Genomic DNA, 12,796 nt, shown 5'->3' with positions numbered 1-12,796 from the left:
GTGATCAAATGTTTTATTTTCTTGAATCCCATAATTTTTGTACTTATTCATACTTAATTTGTAAACCTGTTATAATTTCTCAATGCCAAGGTCACTGAAACAGGTGAACTTTACTTCACTTGCCAAGGATCGTCAGGTTTGAAAAAGGAATTTAATGTTTTTTTCATTAAAATGAAAATAAAAATTACAGATAAAATACAAATCTATGTTACAGTTTTACCCTATTGATAACAGAAACCAGCTGTATATCACACAGGTCTATCTAAATACTATACTCATGGGGAGGAGTGTCACAAAACTGGAGTTGGGACAGTAGTGGCCATCACAGGGGGTAACTACAAGATGTCTTTTCTTTTTTCAACTGAGAAAACCTGCATTTCCCTTTTAACTTTTATCATAGTCATTTTGGATATGAACAGGATGACCCAGTAGCGTAGCGAGGGGGGGGGGGGTGGGACAAATGTCCCCGGGCGCCGACCTAAGGGGGTGCCAAATTGGGTTGGAAAAATAAATTGAAAGGTCGAGGGGGGTGCAAATCGAAATCTTGAGGGGGGGGGGGGGGGGGCGCAAATCGAAAAGTTTGTCCGCCGCCGCATTGTGGTGTATGGCGGTATAGTAGTTCCGCCCCTGTAATTAATTTCAATTTTTGAAAATTTCCCTTTCAACTAGCCACGGACACCGGAAGTGTAAATTGTATTCTCAAGGAAACAACATTTGGTACACAATCTTCCAATTTTGGTTTCCATAGCCTTTGTCGAACCAAGAACAAACTACAAGGCAGCAGTTGTTTGATTTTGGAGTTGTCTCTCGTAGAAGAGTGGCTGTCCCCAGCTAACGAGCCGCATCTGCCCGAGGGTTCGAAATCGAGACTTTTCGGTTTAGCGACCATGAGCTTTACCGACTCGACCACGCCGAGTCTATATCGGTGTTTTGTTCTTTCGGCTTTTATGTCCAGCTTGCCTTTTGGGTGTCGGCCTTGTGTCCCTGTAGGCCTTTGGGTGTCGGCATTTTGTGCTACGCCCACTTAAAATACGTACAATTGAAATGATACCAATCAAATAAATAAATGAAATTGTAAAAGAACATTTCAAACCAAAAGTAATTTAAATATTTTTATTAACCCTTTCCTGAAAAAACAAGTTAATTAAAAAGTCTAGTGACAATTTTAGCGCAACTTCCTTAAGTTATCTAAAAATAGCTCTGACGTATAATGCTGGGGTGCGTTCAAGCTAGGAGAACGATCGGTTTGTAGGTGTTTATGTAATTTTAAAATTTGTGACCGAACGAAAGGATATTTTTGAAAACTTTCTTCGGCAATATTGTTCTAAATTATGGCAGGAATCGATTGGTAAATGTTTCAAGTCGCTAAGTGGTCTGGTTGCCGAGATATGGGCCAAAAACTGCATTTTTCGAGTTTTTTTTGGCTTTTCTGTGAAATCCAGGAAGGAATTCCGGAATTTTTTTGGGCCCACTATCATCCTCGAAACTTGCTTAACAAATTTGCTTTTGGAACTAGTCCTCGATATTGCTTCGTTGGGGAGGAGATACGACTTAAAGCTGCGAACACACATCCATCCATTCCCAGAAAAGACGAGTTAATAAAAGCAATTCTCCAGAATGGAAATTGCGCTAAAAATCCTTTACAAATAAACAATGTTAATTAAAAGGCAGATTCATGTGATTTTCAAGCCTTCCATTCCATAACTTGTTTTTCGCTAATAAAAAATCCCCTGGGGCTGTCAATGTTTGGAGGCAGCAGCGCACAATAGACAGGTGTTTCAGCACCTGTGTGGAAACAAAGGTACACCTTCAGCTACACTTACCTGAACGGATAGACTACTTTGGTCAATATTCAGTTAAATCAGCTAATCAGAGTTTTAGTCTTAGACTAGACTACACGTTATCTAGATAGATAACTGTGGGTTTCGGGGGTAATCCATAAATGTAATCACGTCTGTCACTTATCTTTTAAAAACACCGATTTCGGTGTAAATAAATCACGTGACGTCACTATTCACTCTAAGTAAAGTAATTGTTCTGAACTTTTATAACTAATGTGGTTAATCTATCAATGAATAAATCAACAAATTAATTAACGTCTTTAAATTAATTTGTGATTAACAGTCTGTCTGAAAAAGAAAATTGTTTTCTACCTACATACTATTTTACAGCTCTACACATAGTGCAGATTCTCTCTTGTAACCAAACGAACAAACAGACAAAAAAAATAAATATTCAAACAATTAAACAAACTTGAGTTTTAGTAGAATACTAGTTTACCAGTTATCTAGTTAGATAACTGTGGGTTTCGGGGGTCATCCATAATTGACATCAGGTCTGTCACTTATCATCACAAAATAACCAGACCCCACATTCAAAAAGACATAATTTTTTTTTCAATGACATGATGTGTCTAGAACCCACGCGTCCCGCATGGAAACCTATTACACTAACAACTTAGCTATCTAGACACGTGACGTCATTGACGTTTTCTTGTGCTATATTCTTTGAGTCTCCTTATGAAACGATTTACGCACATAGGCCCTATAGATCTAGATTAGTAACTTTCAAATTAAATTTTATCTTAAATTAGCCAATTGCATAGCAAAACAAACAAAGATTTATAGAAATTAATGAAGGTCGCAAATAGTTTAGTATAGAAACTCATTATTATCTAGATCTAGATATGTATTATCTAGATTCTACGACTGGTTTGATTAAGTCTTGTTTTTGCCGTAACTCTTGCTAGATCTAGATCTAGACCCTAGATAGATAAATCACTTTCATTCTTGAAGCTAAAAAGCAACGATTTATATCAAATATTTAAGGATTAAAATAGTTTAATAAAGAAACTCAAAAATGTATTCTGATTTTAAATGGATTGTATTTTTAACAAATTTTGTTGGTTTGACCTAGATTCTCGGGTCAAACCAACAAAATTTGACCTAGATTCTAAAGGGAGAGAGCTGGACTGCTAACCTGTAAGTCTCGAGTTCGAATCCGGGTTCAAGTCAGTAGACCGTCCCTGAGTCCACCCAACTCTGCTGGGTACCTAACTCACGTTAGGGAAAGTAAAGGCGGCTGGGCATAGTGCTGACCACACTATCTCTTCATATGCCGAGGTCACAGAAACAAGTGAACTCTACTTCACTTGCCCCATAGACCGTCAGGTTTGAAAGGGAAACGTTACCTAGATTCTAGATCTAGTTCTATAAATAACTTTCTTCGACAGCTGATATTTAGATTCTAGATCTAGAATCTACATGTCTAGAGAAATTTATTGTATACTAAAATGAAAAGGACAGTTAAAAATTGATATAAGTGTTGGAACGTAATAAAAATAGCAAACTGACGTATCATTAAAGCTATAGCCGACAGAAATTTAGCTGAATAATGGTTTATACATCTGAATAGAGGCAACAAAATCTTCGATGGAAGCCGCCATTGTTGATGTAATAAGTAAATAAATCATGTGACGTCACTATTCCCTCAAAGTAAAGCCATTGTTTTAAACTTTTATAATTAATGTGGTTAATCTACCAATGAATAAATCAATACATTAATTAACGTCTTTAAATACATTTGTGATTAACAGTCTGTCTGAAAACAAAAATTGTTCTCTCCCTTATTACCATTTTTACAACTCTACACATAGTGCAGATTCTCTCCTGTAACCAAACGGACAAAAAAAAAAAAAAAAAAAAAATTCAAACATGTATAACAAACTTGAGTTTTAGTAGTATATAGATAGACAGACAGACAGACAGACAGACAGACAGACAGACAGACAGGCAGGCAGGCAGGCAGGCAGGCAGACAGACAGACAGACAGACAGACAGACAGACAGACAGATAGATATATAGAGAGCATGAGTACTGTCTTTAGAGAAAATGGGAGGCTACCTTGGTCAATAGTCAGGTTTCCTTGGTAGCTGGTCATATCGGTAGCCACGTAGCCAGGCGTGCACTGGAACATCAAATATTTTCTATTTCACTCAACTGACACCACCCAAATATAAGCATCTTACAGTAGCCGGGGCCCTATGCTCCACACCACCCAAATATAAGCATCTTACAGTAGCCGGATTGTTGGACGGCGTGGTCGGTAGGTAGAGCATTCGACTGCTAACCCGAAAGTCTCGAGTTCGAATCCTGGGTTGAAGTATTGGCTGTGAATATTGATGACCTCACTATCCCTTCATGTGCTGGGGTCACTGAAATAGGGGAACTCTACTTCACCTGCCCTATGGGGCAGTCCGAAAGGGTATTTTACAGTGTCCAAATTGCACTCTGAAGATTTCTGATTACTTTCAATTGTGCTAAGGAGCATGTATATTTGAGGCCCTCGGGAAAAAATGGACAGGAGAAGATTCATATCTACCGCATTGACAACAATATCTTGACAGCCTTTCTTGTCCAGTTCCCTCTGTTGAATCATTGACATGACAGTGACACCGACCTTTGACATGCCATAAGCTGTGTCAGCAAAACCTGCCTGTTGGTGTTTGTTGTCCTGAGCCAAACTAACGAATTAAATGAAACAGTTGTAATTACCATCACTAGTTTTCACAGTTCGTCGTTATTACGTATTTAATTAGAAGATGTGAAAGGAAATTGCCGAGAGTTAAAACCATTCCCATGTTTGTTTTAGCCTACCTACTTTCCTCTTTCTTTGGGGATTCCAGTTTTTCGTTTAAATTATTACATAACATCTTACAGAAGTAGGCGCATTCTTGCAAAATATGTTTAAAAAATAAACAAAACAACCGTAAACAAAGCCTTTGCGTTAACTTTAACAAATAAACCGGGAGTGATCTCCCCTAAACTTTCTCGAATATTCTTATATAACACTACGGGGGATGACAACTCGGGATATGGATAATATTTTAAATCCATTTTTAATTACTTAAACTTTTAAAATTAGAATAGAATCTCGTAGTATAAAAAATTGCACACCAAGTGAACGCCAAATAAAATGTGTATAATAGTGCGAAATATTATTAGTACTTTATAAATTCACATGCGTTTTTTGAGAAATCGGAAATAGCCTAAATTACTACTTCCGGTCAACCGAAATTACTCAAAATTTGATTGAAGGCAAAGAATTAGATCTTTTACTTATATGTGAAATTTCATTTATCTATCTGAAATAGTACTCGAGTTATCGGAAATCGCTCAAAAGTTTATACGGATCTACAAAGTTGATATAATACTTATATATGAAATTCCATCAGCATAGCTGTAACGGTACTCAAGTTATCGTGTTTACAGACACACACACATATACACATACACACACACATAGACATACGGACAAGATTGCAAAACTATGTTTTTCCGACTCAGGGAGGTGTAAATCGTCGAGATTTGAAAAAATCTCGATTTTATGTTTGCACGATTACAATACTTTCTCTATACTTCGTATACGATAAAGTTAAAAAGAGAGATACATGGCATGGCATTGTAATTTCCTTACCGAACAAATGACTGGATGATTGAGGTCAGCTCATCCATAGTGATATCAGGGGCAGTGAACTTGGCTTTAACTTCCTCTGAACACATTGACAGAGCCGTGTATGACTTAAGACTGGACACATTCACTACCCTTTTGCAGAGAGAAAAATATTTCAGCGATGTATGGGAAGCAACAGAAATACTTCTTGACGAATTGTTAATGTCTCCAAAATACGCAACGGAAAACTGCCCACAAAAATGTGCGCAAGAAAATCTAAAATAAAAAAAAGTGACCACTTGTAGCATAGGAAAACACCCCCCCCACTCCCCTGCGAAATATGACATAATGAAAAAGCATCAGTATAGTTAGTTTGTATTTGCGCATTCTTCTATTAACGCAGTTTTCGAATGCGCATTTTTTTCCCGTTTGGGCATTTTTCTGGGAACCGATTTAGTACTTCGTTGTCAGGATGAATGCGCGGTTATTGGTTGCTATTGGGGGACGGCCTGGTAGGGCGGGATAATGTAAGATTGCTAACTTAACCGAGTTTGAAACCCCCGGCTGATGAGCCTCGTTAGCTGGGGACAGCAGCTCGTCTAGAATGGAAAATACCAAAATTAAACAACTGATGCCTTGTCGTTTTTTTGTTGTTGGTGTGGAATGGACGCAGCCTATGGATCAGAGTTTCTTCCAGGCAAATTTTTTACCGCCCCTCCCCGAACGAAATGATATTTATATAATTTATATAGAAAATATATACTTTTAACAGTGTCCGCCCCCCCCCCCCGAAGAAAGTCTACCGCCCCCCCCCCCCCCAAAAAAAAAAATTTCAAGTGCCCCACCTCCCCCCCGGAGAAAAAAGTCTGGAATAAACACTGCTATGGATGCAAATCCAGAAGGAAAAGTACGCTGGAGTAGAGTCAACAGTGGCGTAGCTAAGGAGGCAGGGCAGCAGGCAGACGCAAAAATGGGTAGAATATTTTTGGAAAAGCTAATTTTAAGCTGAATTATTGAATTTCACACAACGTTTAGAAAATAAACGGACGCAAGGCTTTAAGATATTCCTACTGATTTAATTGTTTTCAAACTCGATTGTGTAACAGTAAAAACAAAAAATAAAAATAAAATTCATAATAATTTAGTTTGAACTGTGGATTTTAACTTCACTGACCGAGCTTGTGTCCGAAGTAAAGGGAAGAGAACGTGACAAACATTTAATGTGTTGAAGAAGTTCGTCTTTGTTGTGACATCAGCTTGTTCAGAGAATGGAGCGGTTGATTCTGGCTGTAGAAGATAAAGATCTCAACCATCAATGGAGTCACGCAGTTGTAAATTTTCCTAACCCTATCGTCATAAGACGGCATAGCTCCTTAAAAAACACAATATACAGATTTACCTTCCCATGCAATGAAACCACATTTGAATAGACAATTTAATACTCTATCATCCTGTGTAAGCGATTAGACTGATATATTAGAAGGAAAAAAAGATCTCCCTCCAACCGCATATAAAGTTATGTAATATTTCAATAGACAGCCACCCATCTTATGTAAGTTTGTATACGATGACAAAAGAATAAAATAATCTTGTATGTAATTTAAAAGAAACATTAAATCAACTTGTATGCAAAAAACTAAAAACGCTTAGTGCACAAGAAAAATAAACCGGGAGTGATCTCCCCTAAACTTTCTCGAATATTCTTATATGAAACAACAGGGGATGGCAACTCGGGATATTGACATGCATTTTAATCCATTTTACATACTTAAACTTTTTTAGAAAGAATAAAATCTCGTAGAAAAAAGAATGGCACACTACGTGAACGCCAAATAAAAAGTGCATAATAGTGCGGAATATTATTAGTACTTTATAAATACACCGTCGTTTTTCGAGAAATCGGAAATAGCGAAAATTACTACTTCCGGTCAACATAAATTACTCAAATTTGATAGAAGTAAGAGAATTAGATATTTTACTTACATGTGAAATTTCATTTATCTATCTGAAATAGTGCTGAAGTTATAGGCTTTTGAAAAATTCAAAGTAGAAAAAGTTCCACTTTCGATTATCGGAAATCGCTCAAAAGTTGACACGGATCTACGATTTTGATATAATACTTATATATGAAATTTCATCATCCTAGCTGTAACGGTACTCAAGTTATCATGTTTACAGACATACAACCACAGACACACATCCACACACACATCCAACACAATGACATACGGACAACATTGCAAAACTATGTTTTTCCGACTCAGGGAGCTGTAAAACGCCGAGATTTGCAAAAATCTCGATTTTTTTTTTGGCACGATTACAAGACTTTCTCTATAATTTGTATATATGAGAAAGTAAAAGGAAGAAAGAAAAAAAATAACCTTGTACATAATTGCAGCATTGTTTACAAGAATATCCAGACCTCCATAGTTTTCTTTCAGAAAGTCACGAATTCTTACAACACTGTTATGGTCATCTATGTCCAGCTGGTGGAATTTAGGATGCAGATTTTCTTTCTCCAAATCTGAAACTGCCTTGGTACCACGCTCTACATTACGAGCTGTAGAAATATAAAAATAAGCCTAACGTAAATATATACAAACACGTTTATGTAAGTTTCACCTCCTCTTAATAATAGTACGCTTTTAAAGACTTTTAAACATCTCAAATAATTGATTTAAATTATCCAAAAATTTTCCTGGCAATGTATGACGTGAAATTCTCCTAGTTATCTTTAGTTGTACGCCAACATTATTGTATAAGTTCAACCTACCGGTAAGTAAAACATCCCCGTCAAAGTGTGTACACAAGGCTCGAACGATAGCGAAACCGATGCCTTTGTTGGCACCTGTTACCTGATGAGTTGAGTTTGAATGATCCGTGAATACAAATTAGGTGGTTTAGCATTAGATTCTTTAACCTGGAGTAAAAAGCCTTCCCTGGAATAGGAAGCCAACCCTGGCGTAAGACGCCAAATCTGGAGTAAGAAGCCACCCTTGGAGTAAGACGCCAACCCTGGAGTAAGACGCCACCCAGGGGTAAGACGCCACCCTTGGAGTAAGACGCCACCCAGGGGTAAGACGCCACCCAGGGGTAAGACGCCACCCAGGGGTAAGACGCCACCCTTGGAGTAAGACGCCACCCAGGGGTAAGACGCCACCCAGGGGTAAGACGCCACCCAGGGGTAAGACGCCACCCTTGGAGTAAGACGCCACCCAGGGGTAAGACGCCACCCAGGGGTAAGACGCCACCCAGGGGTAAGACGCCACCCAGGGGTAAGACGCCACCCTTGGAGTAAGACGCCACCCTTGGAGTAAGACGCCACCCAGGGGTAAGACGCCACCCAGGGGTAAGACGCCACCCTTGGAGTAAGACGCCACCCAGGGGTAAGACGCCACCCAGGGGTAAGACGCCACCCAGGGGTAAGACGCCACCCAGGGGTAAGACGCCACCCAGGGGTAAGACGCCACCCAGGGGTAAGACGCCACCCAGGGGTAAGACGCCACCCAGGGGTAAGACGCCACCCAGGGGTAAGACGCCACCCAGGGGTAAGACGCCACCCTTGGAGTAAGACGCCACCCAGGGGTAAGACGCCACCCAGGGGTAAGACGCCAACCCTGGGGCAAGACGCCAACCTTGGAGTAAACTGCCAACCCTGGAGTAAGACGCCAACCCTGGAATAAGACGCCAACCCCGGAGCAAGACGCCAACCCTGGAGTAACACGCCAACCCCGGAGCAAGACGCCAACCCTGGAGTAACACGCCAACCCTGGAGTAAGACGCCAACCCTGGAGTAAGACGCCAAACTTGGAGTAAAAATGCCAACCCTGGAGTAAGACGCCAACCCTGGAGTAAGACGCCAACACTAAGTCGTCAACCCTGATTTAGACGACAACCCTACTTCTTTTTCTTCTTCTTGGTTCTTAATTTTAGTGTTGGAAGGGACACCTTTCCAACACAATTAAGGATACGTGTCATCTGGTTATGCGCCATTGAGGCCATTGACTCCAATTTCAGGCAGTTTTTCTTTTTGGATTTGCTTCCATAGCATTTGTCCAACCAAGAACAAACTACAAGGCAACAGTTGTTTGATTTTGGAGTTGTCTCTCCTAGAAGAGTTGCTGTCCCCAGCTAACGAGCCTCATCTGCACGAGGGTTGGAACTCGAGACTTTTCGGTTTAGCAGCCATGAGCTTTACCGACTCGACCACGCCGATCCCACGACAAACCTAGAGTAAGACGCCAAAAGTAAGACGACAACACTGGAGTAAGACGCCAACAGTAAGACGACAACACTGAAGTAAGACGCCAACAGTAAGACGACAACACTGGAGTAAGACGCCAACAGTAAGACGCCAACACTGGAGTAAGACGCCAACATTGGAGTAAGACGCCAACCCTGGAGTAAGACGCCAACAGTAAGACGCCAACCCTGGAGTAAGACGCCAACCCTTCGGTAAGACGCCAACACTGGAGTAAGACGACAACAGTAAGGCGCCAACACTGGAGTAAGGCGCAAACTCTGTGGTAAGACGCCAACTCTGAGACTGTGGCGTCACTAAGTCTGGTGTCACCTAGTGCAGTAACTAAGTTTGGCGCCCCACCCTCCAATAATTTTGGGTTTGATGTCAACTATTTCGGCCTGCCATTTTATTTTATTTTTTCAAGATTAACCATGGTTTTGACAATAAATGTTACCATTTTTCGCATTGGTGATACGTCCTACATGTCCCCTGGTGCGGACCCTGAGCTCCCCCTACCTTGTAACGCTACTGCCCTTGGGTAAGACACCATCCCTGGGGGGAGACGCCAACCCTTAAGTAAGACGCCTACCCTGAGGTACAACGCTAACCCCAAGAAAATGTTGCGAACACAACTAGAGTTTATAAAACTTCCCTTTTGTTTAGCGCTAAGTTCGATCTGAGTTACATATCTCAGATTTAAGGTCTAGAGCAGGGGTCTCCAAACTTTTCAGCCCGAGGGCTGCATTAACTACCAAATATCAGTTCGGGGGCCAGAGTTTCTTCCAGGCACCTCTTCGGGGTGGCGGATCGATGGTTGTGAGCTTATTGAATTCGCCATCTTCATCACATGATTCAGTACACTGCTATAGTCCATGCATTTAGTACACAAAGCTTGATGGCAAATAATACAGTGCAGGGACATTGGTTGTAGAATGTTTTTCTCATTCGCTTTTCCAACCAAGCCTTTCTTAACGCCAATCATGTACTTTCCTCCATCAAAATTCAGGTAACAGTCCTAGTTATAATCAGCAATTTGTTTACTCATTGAGTATATTCTCTCAGGTAACAGCGCCATACATGCAATGTAGCGAAGCAAACTAGTGTGTTATTTTCATGTCTTCATCCAAACCTCTAATGAGCACACTAGGTTGAGTGGAGGAACAGCTGTCTAGCGACTCATCCATTGCAATTGAAAAATGGCGAACCTTGCTTGCATTTTTCACTATTTGAGTCACAACGTTTTCACCACTGTCTGTAACACGGCGGGCAATGGTATTTGCACCCTAAGCTACATTTTCAAATTGTTTTGAATTTTCTGGGCAAAGTTCCTCAGCCACCTGAAACATTTTTTTCCTTGGACAAAAAATAACCGCGGGCCGGTTGAGAGGACCCCGCGGGCCGTAGTTTGGAGACCTCTGGTCTAGAGAAATCCGACTGGCGAGTAACACTAGTGTAACACTAACACGGCATTAAATACAGAACTCACTCTCTCGAGCTTTGCTGATATAGTCCAAAAGAAAGACATGCAACAATTTTGGTACCAGCTTCGGTTGCAGAAGCTGCCGAAAGGAAATCAGGGTTGATAATCCTATCGCCTAATGGTCTCCACTATTGTTTTTTTGTTACGGCTCGTTCGCTAGGGACATAGAGCATCCGGGTAGGAGAGAAAATTCCACCATCATACAACTACTGCCTTGCAGATTGTACTTACAAAGCAAAGCGAGAAAAAACTCTCAGGCTGAAGTCGGAGTCATATAATATATGGCGCATAACCTATTAATGCGTAATATTTAATTATGTAGGAAATCCTCTCCAATGCCGAAGAAGAAGGACATTGACAAAAGTGGAGTACTTCTCCAATTGATGTAGATGCAATTACTGCTAAATCTACACTCAGTTCTAAGCTAATACTGGATGTGGAACTATTTTTAATTATAATCAAAATTAAAATAAACGAGCCGACCCGCCGCTATTTAGTTGTTGTTTTTTCTACTTTTACAGTAATTCATAATTTGTGAATTCGACAGTACCAATGCTGCCACTGAAAATATTTGCTTTAAAACACTATCAGTAGCTCGTTAAGGACGATACCCCCCCCTCCTTTCGCCCAACCCCTACCCCCTGAAAGCAGCCCCCTCTTAGTTACCTCCCCTAAGTTTAAAATCATTTCAAACTAAATTGTCTGCCCCAAATAGCCGTCACTAAACCCGGCTCTACGATTGTAAACATTTAGCGTGAACCACAGCTCGCCAGACCATGTGATATGCCTAGAGAGAAGGAGAGAGAGGGGACTGCAAGGCTCGCTTACAGCTTGTTTTTAACGTCACCAAGAAGAGAATTGTATATATAGATTATAAAAAAGATACTCAACCACAGCCACACGTTTACACATAGTTTCTTGATACGGTAAATAGACCGACCTCGCAAGTCTTATAACTTCCAATAGCGTCAGCGGCAGTTAAAAAACTAACACTGCTTTGACACGCAACTCACGTCTTTGTGTTAAGCCAAATGTCTCAACACATACCGCTAGTTAACATTCTAATGAGACTTTGTATGACGCATGAAAAAGAATTAATTGGCTACGATAAATAAAAGAAATTATGGGTCAGCTGTTATGTATTTCTTATGTAATTGATTATTACACTGTGCGGAGGAGGATCAGAGTCGTATACAGGTTTTCGGGTTAGGGGGAGCGCCGAGTCAAGAAAAGGCGCCATATGTATATATATATATATATATATATATATATATATATATATATATATATATATATATATATATATATATATATATATATATATATATATGTATATATATATATATATATATATAATATATATAATATATATATATATATATATATATATATATATATATATATATATATATATATATATATATATATATATATATATATATATATAACACTATATATATATATATATAGTGTTATATATATATTATATATATAATATATATATATATATATATATATATATATATATATATATATTATATATAATATATATATAACACTATATATATATATATATAGTGAGATGTTATATATATATATACATATAATCAATTTATATATAT

The 12,796-nt window shown here is 39.4% G+C and overlaps 1 protein-coding gene across 1 annotated transcript; it reads right to left on the bottom strand.

Annotated features, from left to right (window-relative positions):
* Positions 1–1,550: 1,550 nt before the first annotated feature.
* LOC131957698 (carbonyl reductase [NADPH] 1-like) lies at positions 1,551–12,086 on the bottom strand. Its single transcript, XM_059322442.1, has 8 exons — positions 12,066–12,086; positions 8,225–8,306; positions 7,833–8,011; positions 6,626–6,738; positions 5,476–5,604; positions 4,381–4,522; positions 3,903–3,966; positions 1,551–1,785 (listed from the first exon to the last, which is right to left on the bottom strand). The coding sequence occupies exons 1-8, from the start codon at positions 12,084–12,086 to the stop codon at positions 1,685–1,687; spliced, it is 831 nt and encodes a 276-aa protein (XP_059178425.1). The 3' UTR covers positions 1,551–1,684.
* Between the last annotated feature and the right edge of the window lie 710 nt (positions 12,087–12,796).

The sequence above is a fragment of the Physella acuta genome, unplaced genomic scaffold (assembly GCF_028476545.2).
Source record: "Physella acuta isolate Inbredline_101_S28 unplaced genomic scaffold, ASM2847654v3 ptg001258l, whole genome shotgun sequence".
Taxonomy (NCBI): domain Eukaryota; kingdom Metazoa; phylum Mollusca; class Gastropoda; family Physidae; genus Physella; species Physella acuta.
This window is presented reverse-complemented; position numbering and strand designations above follow the sequence as displayed.